Source organism: Equus przewalskii, chromosome 32 (genome assembly GCF_037783145.1).
Source record: "Equus przewalskii isolate Varuska chromosome 32, EquPr2, whole genome shotgun sequence".
NCBI classification, from domain to species: domain Eukaryota; kingdom Metazoa; phylum Chordata; class Mammalia; order Perissodactyla; family Equidae; genus Equus; species Equus przewalskii.
In genome coordinates, this window is record NC_091862.1 from 21,575,224 (window position 1) to 21,595,197 (window position 19,974).

At 36.3% G+C, this 19,974-nt stretch overlaps 1 protein-coding gene across 39 annotated transcripts in view; it reads right to left on the reverse strand.

Annotated features, from left to right (window-relative positions):
• UTRN (utrophin) overlaps window positions 1-19,974 on the reverse strand; it is a 479,488-nt gene that overhangs the window by 208,937 nt on the left and 250,577 nt on the right. For 33 of the 39 annotated variants that reach the window (XR_011535458.1, XR_011535457.1, XM_070602744.1 and 30 more), the window contains one exon: window positions 19,313-19,502. Coding sequence is in view for 36 of the 39 variants with exons in the window: in XM_070602744.1 (XP_070458845.1) it covers window positions 19,313-19,502 (190 nt within the window). In the remaining 3 variants the exon portion in view is untranslated. Of the gene's footprint in view, window positions 1-13,653; window positions 14,297-19,312; window positions 19,503-19,974 lie in introns of those variants that run through there. The other 6 variants (XR_011535460.1, XM_070602759.1, XM_070602765.1 and 3 more) reach the window with 4 other exon arrangements.

Here is a 19,974-nt window from a genome sequence, read left to right on the forward strand (position 1 = left end):
AAAACAGTGTAAAATGTGTTCCACACAATTCCCAGTAAATAAGGAACAACTCTATGTTTCAAATATTTCAATTTCTGTCATTCTTTCACCAGATGAGAAATTTGTGTATCTAGTAATGTGAACAGGGTTATATATATTAAGGTATGAAAGACAGAAAGCTTAAAGATAATAATGCGTCCTGAAAGAACCACAGCATATGTGATTAAGTCAAATTATAAACTAGCAGCTTTAAGTAGCAACTCAGAAGAAACAGGAAAAGGAAAACAGAAAGATGCAAATATGAATGGCTTCCATAGTAACCTATTAGGAGTCTTTCTTGAATAAAGTGAAGCACAGCCCCGGAGTTTAAGAACCGCATCTTGATAAACTTCCTCTAACCTCAACAAACGTGAAAGACAAATACATATGTCAACACCCAAAATGGAGGCCCTCTCAGCCTGCCTCAACGAAAGCGGTCAGTTCCAAACAGGATTTGGAAAATCTTGTTAAATAGGGGTGCAAACCAAACTTTCCTATTAGACTGAATTTTGAAGAATGGATGTTCATAACGGACAACCGTCTTTCTAATCTCTACAGGCATTAGTAAACTGTAATAAATGAGGGTATCAACACAACATATGTCACGCTTTGGAAAGTCACAAACTTGTAGCAGGAATGTGCTGCTTTTGTAAAAGGGAAAATGAGAGTTTTACAATGCCTTCTGTTCAAATTTAAATGAGTTTAAAGAATGAAAAGCTACAGACAGTAAATATTTATCATCAGGTAAGTCAAGACACTTTTAAACTATTTTGCATTTGTCACAGTCTTAAGTTAATAAAATGTGAAGAGTAGACAAAGAAGGCAAGTGAAAATTTTTAAAGATTTTCAACAATTAAGTTTGCAGAACTTTACGTAATCTCTCCAACCTTTATCACATTGAGCTGCTGCTAATTTTGAAACATTTTATCATGAAAATATTCAAGCATACCTAATCGTTGAAATAGTAAAATAAACATCATTTAACAACTGTTAAGATGTTACCATATGTGTTTTATCTAAAGAGATATATTTTATTTATTTATTTTGGGGAACTATCTCCAAGTAAATCATTTAGATCAACCCCTTGAGTCATTTGGCATCAATAGTCCAACTCAGAAACCCATAAAATACAATTTTATATATAGTCCTGTAAATCCAAAAATAGAATATATTCTTATCAAAGCAATTCAGCCATTGTCACTATTAATAGGTCCCAGGACAAATCATCTTTAAAAAATGAAGGAAGATTTCATCTTTTTTACGGCTGAGTAGTATTCCATTGTATATATGTACCACATCTTCTGTATCTATTTATCTGTTGATGGGCACTTAGGGTGTTTCCAAGCCTTGGCTATTGTGAATAATGCTGCAAGGAACACAACACAGACAGACCTTGAGGGTATTACGCTAAGCAAAATAAGTCAGACAGAGAAACACAGATACTGTATGATTTCCCTAACATGTAGAAGGTAAACAAACAAACAAACAGATACAGAGAACAGATTGGTGGTTACCAAGGGGGAAGGCGGGGAGGTCAAAAGGAGTAAAGGGGCACCTATGTGTGGTGACAGATGGTAACTAGACTGTTGGTGGGGAACATGATGTAGTCAATACAGAAGGCAAAATATAATGATGCATACCTGAAATTTACACAGTTATAAATAAATGTTACCTCAATAAAAAAAAAATGAGGAAGCTAAACTTGAAAATACCCAAAGTCACCATTGGTTATTAGGTTTTATCATTTCAATACCAATAAGAAAACTCTGTTTTCACTGCCTTCTTCAATGCATATGAAATTCGGAGAAACCCTAAAACATCTAAAAAGTGCAAGACACCTGGGCAGCAGCAGCCCTCTCCCCAGCCCTCAGTGCTGTGGATGCATTTCTAGAAATCACTCCAGCTTTTACAGTCAGGATGACGTTTGACACAAGTAAATTACTGAATTATTTAATTGTCATCAAGTATTGACCTCAACCATGTGGGACTTCCTGAGATTTCGGTTTACATTACGATTTCTCAAATCTTCCACTAGCTTCCTACCAAGATGTGCTGCTCAGCTTTTAGAAATAAGCATAATAGGTCAGTAGGCTTCCATCAGAAGCAATTACTTCAAAAAGAGCAAATGTTTCCTTTTCTTAACCCCCACACCACGAAGGGATCTTCCACAGCGACACACGAGGTAATGAAGCGTCTAGGATCTGCTTCAAGAGTCAACACAAAACAGCACGCAGTCATTGCCGCCATTAATTCAGGTTACTGGAAAACCCCACTCTCAAAACAGAGATCATCTGAGGATTACCGGAATGTTTAATTATCGAAATTCGAGAAAGATCTTCCTCAAGCCTTCCCAAATTTTACATGCGCCCACCAGCATCTGAAATAAACAGTGGCTAGATTGTAAAAATTATGGCTGCCCTAATTTTGGACTGAATAAATTTCAGAATATTTCTTTTGACTAGATATCGCTGCCTCAGGGGCCATTAGTCCTGTTCTGAAGACATGGCCCCTTTCATGTAGCCCCGACGTGAATCTATGGAAATATGATTTCAGTAGCCGAGAATGTACCTTTATACGGATGCTGGCTTGGCGCCCTAGGAAAGAAGAAACGTGAAATGACCCTGCATGGCAGGAAGATGTGAGGTGACTGGTATTCAACATCCTGCTGCCTGAGTTGAGACAAACAGAAGCTTTTAGAGTTAGTATGTTTTTTTCACTATTTCAAAAATTATTCCAGCAGTGAACTGTGGTAAAGCATATGTGGACAAATATTGTCATTGTTTTTGTTTGTTTGTTTACAGAACAAGAAATTACAGAAAATTTAATATTTCAATTTTGGTTACATTCTAGCCCTATAGAGCAAATTCATAAACAGTAACTTATGGGCCCTATACTATCTTTTTAAAGTAAATGGAATGCATTTTATTCCCACTGTCTAGATGAAGAAACTGAGGATTGATATATCACTTGAGCATTACAAAAGATCAAACAGCAAGTACGATAATGAAACCTACTTCTTCTGATTCTAAATTCAGCGTTTTTCCCATTGTACTTTTACGGTACTCTAAATAATTAATAGGACAAATGAATTACATATTCTATAGTGCTATAAGGTTTACAAATCACTTAACAAAAGCTATCCTAATTATTATCAATAATTAAAGCCATCAAATTCTATAAAGTAGTCAATTTATCACAGTAAATTAGAATTTTTTCCATCCCTTTTACCTAATACTTATGATTTCAACCTCTTACTCCCAATCTCATGTTTAAAAGAGGAAAAGACAGAAAACACATCAGTGGTTGCCTAGGGCTGGGAGACTGGAGTGGGAAGATAAAGGGAGGGACTGCTCATGGATTTGGGGTTTCTTCCGGGGGGGACAAAAACGTTCTAAATTTAATTGTGGTAATGGTTGCACGGCCCTGTGAATATGCTAAAAAACTGTGAAAGGCCCACCTCAAAAGAATGAATTGCATCATATGTGAATTGTATGTCAATAAAGCTATCAAAAAAAGAACACAAAGGAGTCCAAATATAGCATTTCTACCATATTATAACAACATGGTAAATCTAAAGAAAAATTGAAATTTAGTTTATTCAACATTTACAAATACCTGATCTGTTCAAAAGACTCTTTTAAATAAGATATGGTCCCAAATTCAAGAAACTGACACTTCAGAAAGTGAAACAGAGAAATAAATAGCAAATAATAGTACTAGGCAAGTTAAATATAAATTCTATAAAAATAAGCACACAAAATGTAATGGAACATGCTAGGGTAATCTGGAAACTTAAATATGTGGCCAAGTATCACATGACTGTGTGACCTTGGGCAGCATAAAATAATCTACGAAAGCCATCAAAAGCAAAGCTCCATCTAAATGTTAAGGCATTGTTTCCTCATGTAGAAAATGAAGAGACTGGGCAAGTAATTTCTACAATTTCTATACACTCTAAAGTTCTATAAATCTAAAATTTAATTTAATACTAGATAGACAGACGTCTATGAAATACTTTTCATTTTTGCTTGAAATATTGTGTCGTTCCCTCATCAATTAAGTCACAACAGAACATTACAACTGTTTTTGTCACTCTCATACCAAAATGACTTCCATCCAAAGGAAAGTTGTTCTGTTTAAAGGGGACATTCAAAAGACTATGTTCTTATTTCAAAGCTATGAACATTATGCAATTTTCCTTTCCAGAATTCTCTTTTGCAAATGCTCTCCATATTTGAGTATCTCCAATATTTTCCAAATATTTTTCCTTTAAAAATGGACTAAACCAGGGCTGGCCAAGTGGTGTAGCAGTTAAGTTCTGCATGCTCCGCTTCAGCAGCCCAGGTTCACAGGTTCAGATCCCAGGTGCAGACCTACACCACTCATCAAGCCAAGCTGTGGAGGCATCCCACGTACACAACAGAGGAAGGTTGGCACAGATATTAGCTCAAGGCCAATCTTCCTCAAGCAAAAAGAGGAAGACTGGCAACAGATGTCAGCTCAGGACCAATCTTCCTCACTCAAAAAAAAAAGAAAGAAAAAAGGACTAAATTTTGGGAAGAGTCAGAAGTCCATGATCTTTCATCCATTGCTGGCAATGAGAAGAGTAATTTTTTTATTAAGATGAAAATGTTAAGGAGTAAATTTCGTTTCGTAGCCATTTCTGATGAACAAGTACCCAATGTTCTGTGAATACAATGAGCACACTTTTGTAGCCTCTGTCTTTGCTCATTTGGTTGTTTATTCCCAGAGCACTCTACTTCTACTAAACTAGCTACTCCTCAAGATCCCTAGTTGGTGTAACCTCTTCTCTAAACACGTCCCTGACATTATCAACTCAGAATTAACTATCCTTTCCTCTGTGTTCAAACAGCTCCTGGTTTTATTATACGGTATTTGTCACATGGCATTTGAGACCGCACAGTGTTTGGATCCCCAGCCCAGCATGTGCGATTCAGACAGCTGTGGAATACACTATTTGGTCCCACACTTAGGCCAATCATTTAACCTCCTTAGGTTTTAATTTATATTCCACAATATGGTTGCATTTTTCACATAAAAATTTCACAAAATACTTTTTAATTGATATCAACTATTTTCTGGGGTGGTATAGGAAATTAGGCATTTAAGCTGCTAGTGGGCATGTAAAAAGGTACTACCTTGCAAGAGGGAAATTTGGCAATATATATCAAATGCCTTTAAATGTTCATTTGATCCAGTTATTGTATTCTAAAAACATATCCTGGAAATAATCAAGATGGACTAAATGATTTATGAGGATGTTCATCACAGAATTATTTATCATGAGAATATTGGTAATAACTTAGTTATCTATCCATAATGGATCACTTAAGTAAATTGTTTTGCAGACATTCAATAGAATTTTATTTACGCTATTAAAAAGATTACAATATGAAAAACTTTTAATGACATAGAAAAACATTCATGATGTGGAAAGTTTAAAAGGAAGGATATAAAATCCAAGAAGAAAAATAAATCACAAACAACACGTCCCTTGCTTCCCCATCAAAACCACCCTGGCCTGAGGGATGCCAGTCCCGACAGCTCACACTGTTTGTGGACACACACCTTGGTCTTTCAAAATTCTGAGCCCAGAGTAAACACAGTCTCAGATGTTTTCAAGCAAAAAGATGTTCCCTTTTCCTCTATGTCTTTAAACACTTGCAAAATGTACCCTGAAAAAAGTAAAACAACTCATTCTATATCATTTTTGAGCCAAATATCAAGAGCTTTCCAAAAAAGGCTGTAATTAATGGTATGCCTCTACCAAGAACAGTAAATTCAGATGTTTTGGGGGTAAACCTTGACTCACAACTGATGGCTTCAACAAATGTAATTCTTAAAAGTGTTGAGAAATATATTTAAGAGTCTCTGTATTTCTTTCCATTCTCTTCCAAGCAAACGTGCTTGGTTTTCTTTCTGTATCAGTCGCAGGAAAGATAACTTCCATCCTTTGCTTTGTTCAGTTTCTGCTAATGAAACAGGACTACTTCTTAATAGGATGCTTTATAGTAAATCATGATTCTATCAGTTTCATTGTGGGTGAACTAGGTTTTTGGGTGCTATCTAGGAGCCTAAGCCACAGAAGAGCCCTCAGAAATTGGGGGACACTCATCCTACAAGAGTTTCTGTCACAAGCTCATTGGTCGAGAAGCATTTTCTTGCACTTCTTCAAGCTGAGTCTCAAACAGAAAATGACAACCTAAGAAAAACGTCAAAGATTTTTTTTTTCTTCTACTCCATTGTCAAAAGCAGGGATGGCCCACGTGGCGTCTCAGACCCAGAGAGCCAATGTCTAGAGGCATGAACCTTTGGAAAAGTCCTCTGGGCAACTGTGATGTGAACCCCCTTGTTAAGGTTTAACAGTTACTTCAGGGATAAAGATAATGAGGATGATGATGATACCCCAACACGGAAGAGACATTAAGGACTCTTGATGTTCATGACACTGCTGGGCACATCAACAAGGATCATCTCTTTTGATCCACACACAACCCATGTGTGAGAATAATCATGACAACAGTGTCAATAACCAACTCTGAGCAAGAGTAACCAATACACACGACACTTCTTATGTGGTAGGCTCTGTTTCACCATTTTATAAATATTAACTTTTTAAATTCTCACAACAACCCTGAGAGAGAGAGAGAGAGAGACGAATTCCAACCCCATATTCTGAAAAGAAAGCTGAGACGTAGAGATGTTAAATGATTTGCCCAAAGTCACATCACTGGTAAGTGGCAAAGCCAGGATTGTTGGAATTCACACAGTGTAACTCTAGACTAGTGTGAACTCTCTTAACCACTAAAATTCTTCAGCACAAGTTATGTGAACTTCCCTGTTTGACACGGAAGATGCAACATTGCATTTTATGTTTATGCTGTTTAACATGCACTTTTGGCACACAGCCATCCAACGCATGTTCTTTGAGTTGAATTCTTGAGAAAAAAAAATAAATTTCTTATTAGAAAAGACCCAGTCTAGAAAACTAGTTGGCTTTTCAATTTATTTTTTTCAGGAGCTATTATGCCCTTTTACACATAATGATAAAAATGATACATTTGAGTATAGAGAATTAGGTTCAGTGAATACATAATTCAATACGTGTGATATTGAGACTCAAACCAAACTAAATTATGAATCAAAAATCAGAACCAACTATATCAATCTGCATTAAAATGAACCAATCCATCTTTTTTTTAATAAAACTGCAAAATGAGTCCATTAAAAAAAGCATCCAATGTAGAAGTTTAAACTAGAACCAAATCTTTACTCTCTTAAAATTATATAGCCAGAACTCAAATATCAAAGTAGTTTTGAAAAGAATGTATTTCATTATGTCTAAACTTCTTGGAGAAAACAAGTACATCCCGACCCCACAAAACTAGCAGCAACAAAATATCCATCATAGATGGTCTGTTTCCTCATCTGTAAAATGAAATGGTTGAATCAGATGGTTTGCAGCAGCCCCTCATGCACCAGGACTCTACAGCTCATGTCTTAAAGGATAGCACAGGGTAAATTTCTTTAGAAAATGAAATGCGCATGGAGATAATTTAGAAGGAAACAATATCTACCACTTAACGTGATTTCTTTCTATATTTTCTATAGCGTATGGCTCATTATAGCCCAGTATAATTCCTAAAACTATCTGAAATTAAGTGTAGAGAGACATTGGATCTGGAATCAGAAAATCTATATTTAGTTCAAGCTGTGCCACATACTAGCTGAGCAATTATTGAGCAATATTATGAGCAAACATTATGTTCCTTAACCTGCCAATTTACAAAACCTGTTACTCCATTTGTTAAACAGGAATAATGACAATTTCTTTTCTATCTATCTCTTAAGGATACATAATAATACAATTATATTAGTTAATACTATATGTATTAATGATGAAATAAATGAGAAAATACACTGTAAACTCTAGAACACTCTAACAATGAAAGGAAACTGTATGAGTGGCAACAAGACTTTTTTCAGTCATGAAAGCTTCCTGTCATTTTATTGCTGTATTTGACCACTTTTCTTCCAATTTTCTTAAAGCAAAAGTAAAACAGTCTATTGTGAATAGTGCAATGTCTTCTTCCATTTGATGTTTTTCCAAAATTCTTGCTTAAGCTTTATCAAGCCGTACTTTCACATCAGCCTATTTATTAAGCATTAAAACGCTCTGTCTGCTTTTATAAGTGAGCTTTGTTATAAATTAATCTTCTAGAATTGCATAGAACTGAACAAACCAGAAGAAGAAAAATGAAAAGAAACCCTCTGATGCACTCCATGTCCTTTCCAATTTCAATTATTTGGACTCGTTTACCTTGCCCAGAAATGAGTAAACTGGGTGAAACTGAGAAAGCTATATAGCATGAAATTTTCTATATTCTTCTATCTCTGTGGTAGGAGTTCTACTAATTGCTTATTTTAGAGAGCTAAAAATAAACTACCGAATATACTAAGAGAAGCTGGCAGTGTTCACATCACCAGTAAGAGGGAACGGATAATGTCTGTACATTTAAAATCCAGCAGCACATTCAGCTTAAATCTCCCTTTGAAATTTAATAAACTTTACCCCTAGGTAAACACAAATCATCAACATTTTAGTCACAATTACCAAATGATACCCTAAAAATAAAGGAGACCTCTTACCCTTCTCCATACTGCTATTCCAACTCTGTCAGAATGACTCTGTCTCTGATTTCTAGATCACAGATCTAGCGTTATGCAAATAACGGTATCTTGGCTGTTAAAGAACTACTTAAAATGCAATCTTGTAGAACAGTTTAATTATTTTTTAATTCATTGACAAAGGATTACATCATATCTCATTATACTGCTTTTAGCTAAAAGTCATTGAGAGCATGATTAACAAAGTGTTAATCAGATAACTTTTTAAAAATAATTTGGATATACACAGTGACTTGGGGAGCTATGGCAAAACAGAGACCAGGAAGTCACCTAAAATGGCGCTGTTGCTTTTGGAAGCCATGAAAAAGTATCTGATGACAAGTAGGGATGTAGGCTTTGTCTCTCTTGACCCACTCCCCTTCCATCTGTAGCCTCAACCCGCTGAGGGAGTGCAGCAAGAGAGAGAGAGTAAGGGACATAACCTTCCCAGGTGTCCATCCACCTCAGACGCAACATGCCTAAGGCACCAGTGTAGACAGATGTAGGCAAATTTGGCACTTTGGCATATTTCTCCATTATATACCTCAGCTTTCACAAATTTTCTGAACTAACCAAACCAAGAGTTTTTCATAAAACCAAGAAGAGGCAATGCTCATATGATCAACTGGAGTTCTACGTCCAGGCGAGAGACCATGACTCTGATCTTTCATATGGTTTAAACGATAGGCGTGTGATTGGATTATGGACAGAAACTGAGAGAATCTAAGAGTTGGCCTTAAAATATATACATCTCAACACTCAGATCATGACAAAGTAAAGCTCCACTGCTCTAGAACACTTAAGGATTTCATTATTCAAAGATAACAGTTTTCCATCTGAAAAAATAGTAGCAGAATTTTGGGGAATAAAAAATATAAAATTTAACTATATGTGGTGTAAATCCTTTGAAAATACACCATTCCATTCCACGTCTTCCTAAAAAACACGTAATTCAACCTAAACTACCTCTAGGTAAAGGGGACTCACACATGTAGATGGAAAATGTGTGTGAGCTTACTTCATCATGAATCTGAAAATCTGTTCTGAGACTATGTGCCTTGTAGTCAGACACCCTCACCCCTTGGCACCATAAGCCTCCACACAGCTCTCTGCTATCTACATGCGAACACGCACACACAAAGCAAGCCTTTTGTAGACATCACTGGTCAGTCCAGATTGCTGGGGGGAATCTTCTGGTCTCTTTTCAGTTTTCACAGAGTACTCAGAGGCAGCTGCTCTGAGACCACAGAAGACATGGCTTTTCAGGGATGACTTCAGATCAGCACCATTCTGAAAAGCTAAGTGCTCCAGGAGGCTAGGCTAGGAGCAGACATGGTTTCACTGTATCTGTGAATGAGTGGTCACCAGAATGGTGTGTGTACCACATGGAGAGAAAATGAGAACCGACTGGAGTGCAAGAAGTAAATAGTAGAAAGTAAGAAAAAAACTGTGCTCTGCTAATATTTAGTGCATGATTTTGCCACAGCATACGTGTATAATTTTTAAGTGAATATGTGTGTGTGTATGTTTAAAATATTTTTACTGACAGAACTACATATCCAAAAAGTTTGGAAGTGATTAAAACCATGTAAGCTAAAGTGATTTACATATATATATATATGTAAATATATATATATGTAAATACACATATACATATGCAGGCAAATAGAAGTTATATTACTTAAAGGAAAATTTTTAAATGCTTAAACCATTAGAAATTCAATTTATAACACTAGTTTTATATTTTTTTCATTTTTCACAATGATTCATATCTCAGTCTACTTTACAAAAAGCTGCTATGACCATGTCCTCAATTAATAAATATTTTATGAAAATTGGCACTAAGAAAGAAAATAGGACTCATTAAATTCCCTTCTGACTCAGTATAAATTCAATCAGCTTTTAGTGCAAAGATTTAATGATAAAATATCCCCAAATAATCAGATAACAATGAAAACAAATGAAAGTCAGTTTTATTGTTTGAATCATTTACATTCACCTTAGTTTTTACTGTGCTCTATTAGAAGAAAAGCTATTTTTTATAGTTATTAATATTTTAAAGGAACTAAGCAATCCAAACCAGATCTGGAAAAATTGGCGTCCAGCATGAGGTGATCTTAGGTCATCAGGGCAATTTCAATGCTGCTAATTATACCTCTAAGTAAGCAGCCCTTATGTTTCAGTTTCCTGCCCAAATTTCATGGAATGTATAACCAGCAAGAAATATTTTTAAAGACAAAAAATATAAGTGAATGTGTAAATACATTGAGAGAGAGGAAAAGTACATTTTAACTCTGAGAGCCATGAATTCCAAGTGCTTCTTTTCATTTCCTCCCCCCTCTTTAAACATACATCAAAAACCACAAAATGAGAATATGCGACACAAATTTCCAATTGTGTAACAAATAAGCTATTTTCCGATAGACAAGAAAGGTACCAACAGAAGCAAAGAAAGACAAGGGACCACAAAAAAGTCTGATGAAAGACTGAATTTCCATATAATATGTAAAAATATAGATCCTAAAGAGGAATGAAAAGGGGATAAAATATTAACAGATACTGGATTTCAAAATGCCAATAACAATTTAATATAGTCACGTCCCCCTTAGATGATGCAACATTTTTTTCTTCTTCACTTCAGTCTGTAAATGTATTTACAATAGACTGCCTCTATATTTTTATGAAGAGACACTGAAAGTTATAGCATTTCCTTTCTAAGAAACTAAATTTAGAGAATGTAGGAGGAAAAGGGAGAGGGCAAGTCATGATAGCATCTAAATTTTAAGGGGAACAGAATTTACAGTGTCTTAAAGCAAATAAATACCAAATAAATTTAAATTTTTAAGTACTACACACAGACTGTTGATAATTAAAATACAATTAAGTATTTTCAGTTGGTATAAACACCTATGTCAGTATTTGAGATGGCACCTGTTAATTAATATTTAATTCTGCAACTAAAACTTTTATTTATATCATATGAAGTAATATAGTTCAGGAATTAAGATCAGTTTTCAAACTATAACCAAGAAATCAAAATATATTTCTTACTAAGTGATTTATTTCATAGTAATTTTGCCAATTCCCATTCTGGATTTCCAGTTCTTTAGCCAAAATCTCATATATCACTGCCTTATATTGACACCTGCTGGAAAGTACTGGAATTGTATATTTCTCATTTCATTATCTGGGCAGTTAATTTTGCACCTGAGAAAAGACGTGTGGAAGATAACATTTTAACGGCAAATGATATAAATTTTAAGTTCCTAAAAGAAAAAAAGTAACATTTATTTGAAACATTTAAATTTTAATGGCTTCTTTAGGAAATTATAAATCTCAAGAAGTCTGCCCAAAGAGCACTTGTGATGGAAATTAACTTACCCAAAGAGTTTCGTAACTTAACTTGTGCTTATTTGGGGAATAATTATGAAACTAATTGATCAACTTTTTCCAGTATTTGAACTGCTACTGCATCATACAACAGACTACCTTAATACCTTGGTCACATGACTTGAGAAAAATACCTGATTTTGTGAAAGTATGCATACAAATGGATCAGAAAAATGACCCGGCTAATTAAAAAAAGGATGTTTTATATATTCATACTTGTAGTTAAAAATAGAAAATAACATGCATTAGTGAATGAGCTTTTCTTCTCTATTATCAAAACTGCTTTTTCATGAAATACATAACTATTTTACCAGAATAAATTTATTCTCTGAGTGGACCAACATACAACACATTGAAATAATTAATTTATGAATTTTTACAAGCAAATTAATTGTTGCATTAAGTTTTAATTAACTTCTTATGCAAAAGAAACACTTCTAAATATTTCTGCAAAGAATGCCCACTACCCCTAACTTGGCTTCTCAAAATGTTCAAGAAAACAAAGTTTCCAAACAGAAATACATTTAATTGACCAAACTGTAAGAAATAAAAATATGATAAAGTTAATAGACTACTGCTTTTCCACCCTACTCCACTGCCATATAATGTGCACAGTTTAGGGGCTGGACATGTCATATTACATGTCATCAGAAAAATCATACTGTTCTAGAGACAGCTGTTGCAGTTACAAGTGAGTTCGGGCAGCCAGCAAGGCAACAAGATACAGTCTTGGGAATGGTGCTGAGAACATGATATAAAGCAAGAATGTGGTACTGCGGTGCTGTATAAATTTCTTGAACATGCCTGATAAAACCCCTTCCTTTCTTTTTTATTAAATCACTCCGATTTTCGACAAAAGTAATGAGATAGTATGAACACAGTATAAACAAAACTATAATCAAAAATACAATAGCTAACTTTTAAAAAAAATACAAGAGCTCATTTCATGGTTTATGTTTAGGATGACGTAGTATTTGCAATTTGCAACTGTCAAACAAGTTGCCTCCTGAAAGTGCACTTAATCCACCCGTCCAAATAAAATTAAGTTCTTCAAGTTTAGCTATAATATATAGGGAGTATTTTAGGATGAGATTAAGTCTAGTAGTTTCTAAATATGCTTTATTCTTTTTAATTGAAAAAAACTAGCTACAAAGCGATGGACAATTTTTAAGTAATCTACTGAAAAATTCACTCTTCTTTTAAATTTACTGAAATATACATGAGATTAATGTGCCATTCAATATTAAGACGCTGCAAAGTATCACAGAGTTAACAGGGTCTTAATGAAGGCAGTTTTGCCATATTTTCTCCAAACAGTTCACGAGCCCTTCTCAGAAGACAAGATTTTGTCAACTGCAAAATAAAATATGCAATAAAAGAGTGCTTGTTCCTGTCTAAAACAAAATTTAATCAAGCAATTCACTTTAACAGCTTTCACAATCAGTTACTAACAAAAGGAATCTCTCCTTGATGAGAACCCTGACATGGATTAGTTTTTGAGACCGAGAAACAGAATTGTCAGACACCCAAGATCCTCATTTTCAATCACTCAGTTACCTTACAGAGCTTCTGATACCGAGGAGAAGAAACTGCCATCCTTTGTAAACGATGTAACAAAACCACAACTTTCTGCAGAGACGTTCTCACCACAGCCATCATTTTAAGTTTACCACACTTCTGGAGACACCTCAGAATTTGCATTATAAATGAAGAGCAATGATCATCTCCTCCCGGTCACTGGACAATGATTTGCCAGTTCTCTGAGCATGCTCGTTTCCAGAAATGCATTTGAAAGATACAGGGGCTTAGGTTCTAGGCAAAAGGAGGCTGGTATTCCTTCAACTTCTTCTCAATTTAAAAACAGATACAAACGCCACACAGAAAGCCCCCAGCAGATGCTCACAGCCACTACTTGCTCAGCCCAGCATGGCCAGAAAATGAGGCAAGCTGACGCTGCCTGCTGCCGGAGAGGAGCCGCTCAGAAGCCAAAAAGGATATTAAGTGAAACACTGAAGCTGCAGATACAAAGCAGCCATCCCCAGGGAGCAGAGATTCCACCCAGCACCACCGTGGCTGCCTTGTAGTGGTTCAGACGAAGAGATCGAGGGGCAATCACTCTCTAACTCGAAAGAAGGATGTGTTCACTCCCTGGCTGCTAAACGCAGCTCTGACTGGGCTCTGTGGGATGAGGGAATTGACTGTTATAAATCTTGAGAAGAGCAGAAGGGTACCTGCCTCTAATGATATCAGCCCACACATTAAGTGCTAATAAATCACCTCCAGGCAGGTCTCAGAACAAGACCACCTAAAACAAAACAAAACAAAACATACCTGCAGGGGGTCTCCGGTGTTACCTAAGATACCCTAAAAGCAGAGCCGGCCGCCGGCTCGCGGATGCCTGCCTAGGAAGACAGCCGTTAGAAAGCGAGTGCCCACTGTTCAGTTAGGACTCCTCTAATTAAACAGCAAAGTTAATGAAAAACAAAGAAAGTCTGTAATCGACTACCGACGTTCCAAATGACCACGGTTCCCTTTACACAGCATCCTCACGATCTCATTTTATTTGCCATAAAGCTGTTTGCATTTTATGAGTCAGAAATATAAGACACGATTATATGAAGCAAAAACCCAGTACAGAATTTTTGCCTTTTATATGCATGTGTACATGTTTGAGACACATTTTCTACTGCAGCCTGAATACCATGATAAACGCCAATGGGGGTGAAGAGCTGTTAGGAAAAGAACAAAATAACCCAGGATGATTAAATGACTGGGTCAAAGAGCGCAGCCAGAAATAGAACCCAGACGTTTCTCATCATCAGTGTCGTGCTCAAACTAACAGTCTGATAACGCTGCATTTTCACCTTTCTCTACCACCGTCACAATTCTTTAAAAGAAATGCAGCATTTTAAAGTCTGTGTTTCTCTTCTTTCACTTCCTCTGCCTTCTCAGTCCTTCGGTTTAGCAGGATTTAGACTCCTGCACTGGATCTTAGATAGTTATGTTTGTCAAGTAGTATTTTTGTGGGCTGCTTGTGTATTTTTTTTTCCCCTGTGGGTCTATTCTGAGACCCTATACTGCCTCCTTCTGGACAGGATAACAATGTCAAAATATCCACATAAAGCCAAAATCAGAAGAGGTAGTCAATTAATGATGTAACTAAAAAATATTAAGTTATTCGGCAAATATATAGAAATAGTAAATTCGTGTTGGTTCAGGGGTGGGGAGCTGAGGAGTTGGCAATGGGGGATTGATAGCTAAGGGGTACAGGTTTCTTTTTTCAGGGATGAAAATGTTCTAATTGAATTGTGATGGTTACACAACTCTGTGAATATACTGCACACAACGGACTGGTACACTTTAAATGGATGAATTGTACGGCATATGAATTATAGTCAATAAAACTGTTACGCAAAAAAAATATGAAGTTGTAATTCCCATCCCTGAAACAGCAGGTGAAATTTTCACAATACAGGTATTTACCCCAAAAAACCACGCTGGGTATGGAGCTTGGTACTGGGCACGATCTGAAAGAATCCTAACTATCAAAGTCTGCGCCTGTGGGACAAGACAATGAAAATTAGGCTGAAAGAAAACACAGGAGATGAAAACATAATCATCCCCAAACACATCCCGTTAGAGAGCAAGCACAGCCATCTACTATAAGACCAAACAGACCACCTCCGAAAGGCAGCAGGGTTTCATCCAAGAAGGAATAAGAGCATCTCAATTAATTGCTACTGCTAAAATGTAAAGCTTACATCTTAAAATATAATTAAAATGATGATAATGTCCTAGAATGTGGGCATGAAAACTCAGAATAAATGCATTTGCATTAAGAGAGAAACTGATTGGGAAGTCAATAATAGAGTTTCATTCAAAAGCAAGAAAACCTTCTGCATCGTTGGCCAAATTCTGTCATCTGACCACAAATCCATAGTGACAACTGCATACCAGGCATCTCCTCCTGGATGATACTCAATGCCTCATTTCAACAGTCAAATGGGTTTACCATCCCATCACACTCCCCACTCACTTGCACCACTGCCCTGACGTTTTCTTCTCCTGTATTCCCAATCTCATGGTCTAATACCCCCTGGAAATCTTCTTTGTCTACTCCTTCCCTTCTTTCGGTCTACCCATACTATCAAGTCTTTGGGTCTACTCCCCCTGCCATGGCCTCATTTCTGGTCATTATCACCTCTGACCAGATGACCACAAGGATATCCTAATAGACTGCTCTGTTGTCTTGTCTAGTTCAAATCCATTCTTCATAATTCCATCAGCTAGATTCTTATAAAACACAAATCTCATTGCATCACTCTCTTGCTTAATGTCCTTTCATGACTTCTCTCCATTACCACCAAGTTAAAGTACAAAATACTTAACAAGTCATACAAGATCCTCTATGATCTGGACCACTCAGCAATCCAGGAGCTTCTCTCTCCTGAAAGTCTCCGAAGGACTGGGTTTTCTCCTGCTAACAGTCTTCTGCTGAGGAGTAAAACCTAACTGCCTTGCAGCAGGGCAATGAAACCAAATACATAAATCCAAATGGTCATCCATCCTTAACTGAAATGGCATGCATCATATCCTACTCCTAGAAATTAATCTTCATCTTCCTTGTGCTTCCAAACTATCCTTTATCAAAATTTACCTTAAGTTGAATATGGAATAAACTTCTTCTTCTTCATAAAATACACCCATAACTCTGCATCCAATTGTCATAAGACATAAAGAAAGTACAACCAGTGAGTATGTCATGCAAGCAATCCTACATACACCCCATGTGCACACAGCACACATATGCCAAGGTCCCCATTCCATCTTTCATGGTGTGCTCAGAAACTGCCCACACCACCATCTCCCACCAGGCCACCAGAAAATCGATTTTATGATTTCAGCTGCTTTTGTATGTGCATTTTCTTCAACATCTTTCCATCTCCAAACAAGTTTTCATTTTAATTATCTGTTCACTCACACAAAAGGAGCATCATTAATACAAAAGCCCACAGGAAAATTAAAATTCTCTTGCCTCAGAAATACTCAGCAAAAGGTACTAGGCCTCTAACAATCATCAGTCAATAAGGTGACAAAAATAAAGCCATGGAATTGTTTTTTAATAAAATGAGAGAATGTTTTAAAATTAAGAACATTTAATAAAGGAGCAAAGGAATGAAAAATCATGCAAATTACCATAACGTGAAACATCCTAAACATATAAGCAAAGAGATAAAGAGATTTTAATAGGCTCTTAATAAATGTCCTCCTTAATACTTCCTATAAGCCAAGACAGACTATTTTAGCAATATTAAATTATTTTTGAGAAGCATTTGCTATACATGCTATAATGTATTTTAGTCAGCCACCTTTCTTAATGCTGGTTGCCACAAGACAAGTAATCCTGTGCTTAGCTATTTTTATTTAGAAAGATTTTAAACATCTCTATTTACATTTATTTCCACAATTTGAATATTCATTAAATATTGAGATGAGTTTGGCTATGGGAAGAATATATCGCAAGATGAAACGCATCAGAAGACACTACTAAACCCTAAAACAGATCTGTGTTTGCCCCGCGCTCATCACCAAGGCTCATCCCCAGCCTCCTCTGCTCACTGTCTCTCAGCTGCTACCTACTCAAGTGCAGAGATAGGTATCTTTCAAGCCTAACAACATTACACAAATTAAGTCTCCGGGAGCAGATTTAGGTCAGGCTTATAGCTGTGAGGTCATAAAAAATAATATATTCTAGCATCTACCCACATTTAGAGCCCTCTATAATCCACTGAAAATGAGACGATAGCTAAATATTTCATCAATTAGCATTTATGATGACCTCATGAGATTCTAGAGGGTGAGACAAAAGAACAGATTGAACTTGAATACTTGCCTGGTCACTCTCATTACCAAGTCACAAGTGTATTATGCCATGAATAAGAAATAAGAAGTAGTGTAAGCAGACATAGATTTTCATTAAATTAATCTTGAGAACTCAACCACAACACATCCTACTAGTCTTTATGCACAGAAATTACAAATAAGTCTATTCTTTTAAAAAGAAATGTTCTAACTTTTTAATGAAAACCATTTCAAGCTTAGAGAAAATTTGTAGGAATAAGAATAGTTTCAAGAAAGCTTCTGTACCTTTTACCTAAATCAGGACATTTGTGTAAATATCGAGATACTTGTTAACACTAGAAGTTTCAAGGGAAAATCATTACTAAAAAAGGATTCAAAGAGGTCATCATATTGAATTTCATAATGGCGAAGTTAGGGTCCAAGGGCAGTGGTCAGTATTTACTTAGAATCTACACACAGAGCACTGTGCAGACAACAGTACGGAAGAACGTGATCCTTGCCCTTGAAGGACCATGTGGTTAACTGGGAGAGGAGGCAGCACTCATCAGATGACACTGGATCATGAGTTCAGAAGCATATCAGAAATAACAAGTGTCAAAACGATGGGAGAATGACAAGACATAAAGAAGCAAACAGACATAAAACTGTGGTGGACGAGGAGACTTCTCCATTATAATAGGTTTGAAACCAAGCTCTAAGTGCGAAGGCCTGTGACCGGCCAGAGAAGGCCATTCTACACAAAGAAGAGGGGAAATTCAAGGACACTGAGGCCAGTTGTACTTTCTGGGGGCAGAAAAAGGATTCAGATATGCTTCATAAGATTCCTCATAAATCTTTTTAAAAGAAAGATGCTGTAGTCTCCCATTTCGTGTAGAAGAAACACTTGAGCCCCAGACTTTATATACAGTCATAGCCATCAAGCTAAGGATGTAAAAGCAATGCCTTCAAGCCCAATGTTTTTAGTTGTAAACTAAGCCATACAGCCGTTGCAGCTTTTATATTAAATATTTATAATAAATGGAGAAAGAAACAACTTCATATTAAGAGGAAAGGTTCTTATAATTTAGGATTCAATATCGCTAACTGTAATAGGGCTTAAAATGACAGAAAACAGCATAGCTATGAGCTTATAAGTCTAAATAAACAATTATTACTTCCATAAAGCAAGGTATGTTTCCTCCATTAAGTAAAAGTATTTTATCCATCTTATTTCCAGAAACCAATTATTCACAGGGGAGCATGGATTTCATAACACACTAAGGGGATAACCCCACCTTTTAACAGCAATAAATTTGCATGTAGATGGATCAAAAGCAAAACTGAAAATACTGGTTGCAGTTGCCGGTGCACTTGCCTGCATCTGCTGTGTGAGCTCCCTGGCCAGGACAGTGTCCTGCAGAGCATCCTCCCGCTCAGAGGCATCTGCCAGCACGTTCACCGTGGTTTCCGCCTCCTGCAGCCACTTTAGGAAGTTCTCCAGATCCTTGCGAGAGGCCTGCACCGTCCTCAGCTCAGCCTCCAAGGCACTCTGTCTGTCAGTGATGCTGCAAATAACAACACGACAGGATGTCTCCATTACTCACAGTGTGACAGTCCACATCACGCACACCCTACAGAAGAAATTAACACACAGCCTCCCAGGAACCTTCACTGACTTAAGTACCTAACGTAACTGGGAGATTTATCGATATGTGTGTCTTGAATAATCCTCAATGGGAGGACTAATGTGAATTGTGAGAAGAGTGGGAGAGAGATACATAAATATTAACAAAATTCCATCCATATCATAAAATAATTATGACTACATTTTACAACTCATGATTGTACATTAAGTTATTCCCCATACATTTTATTTCAATACCTTAGTCTAATGCCTGACACTCAAACAGCAATATCAATAAATATTCATACGAGTGACTAAATGAATTCTAGGAAGAAGTCAAATATACAGAAATATTTAAGACAAAATAAAAACAAAAGGGCTTACTATACATAGTTTTAAACAACTCAGATCAA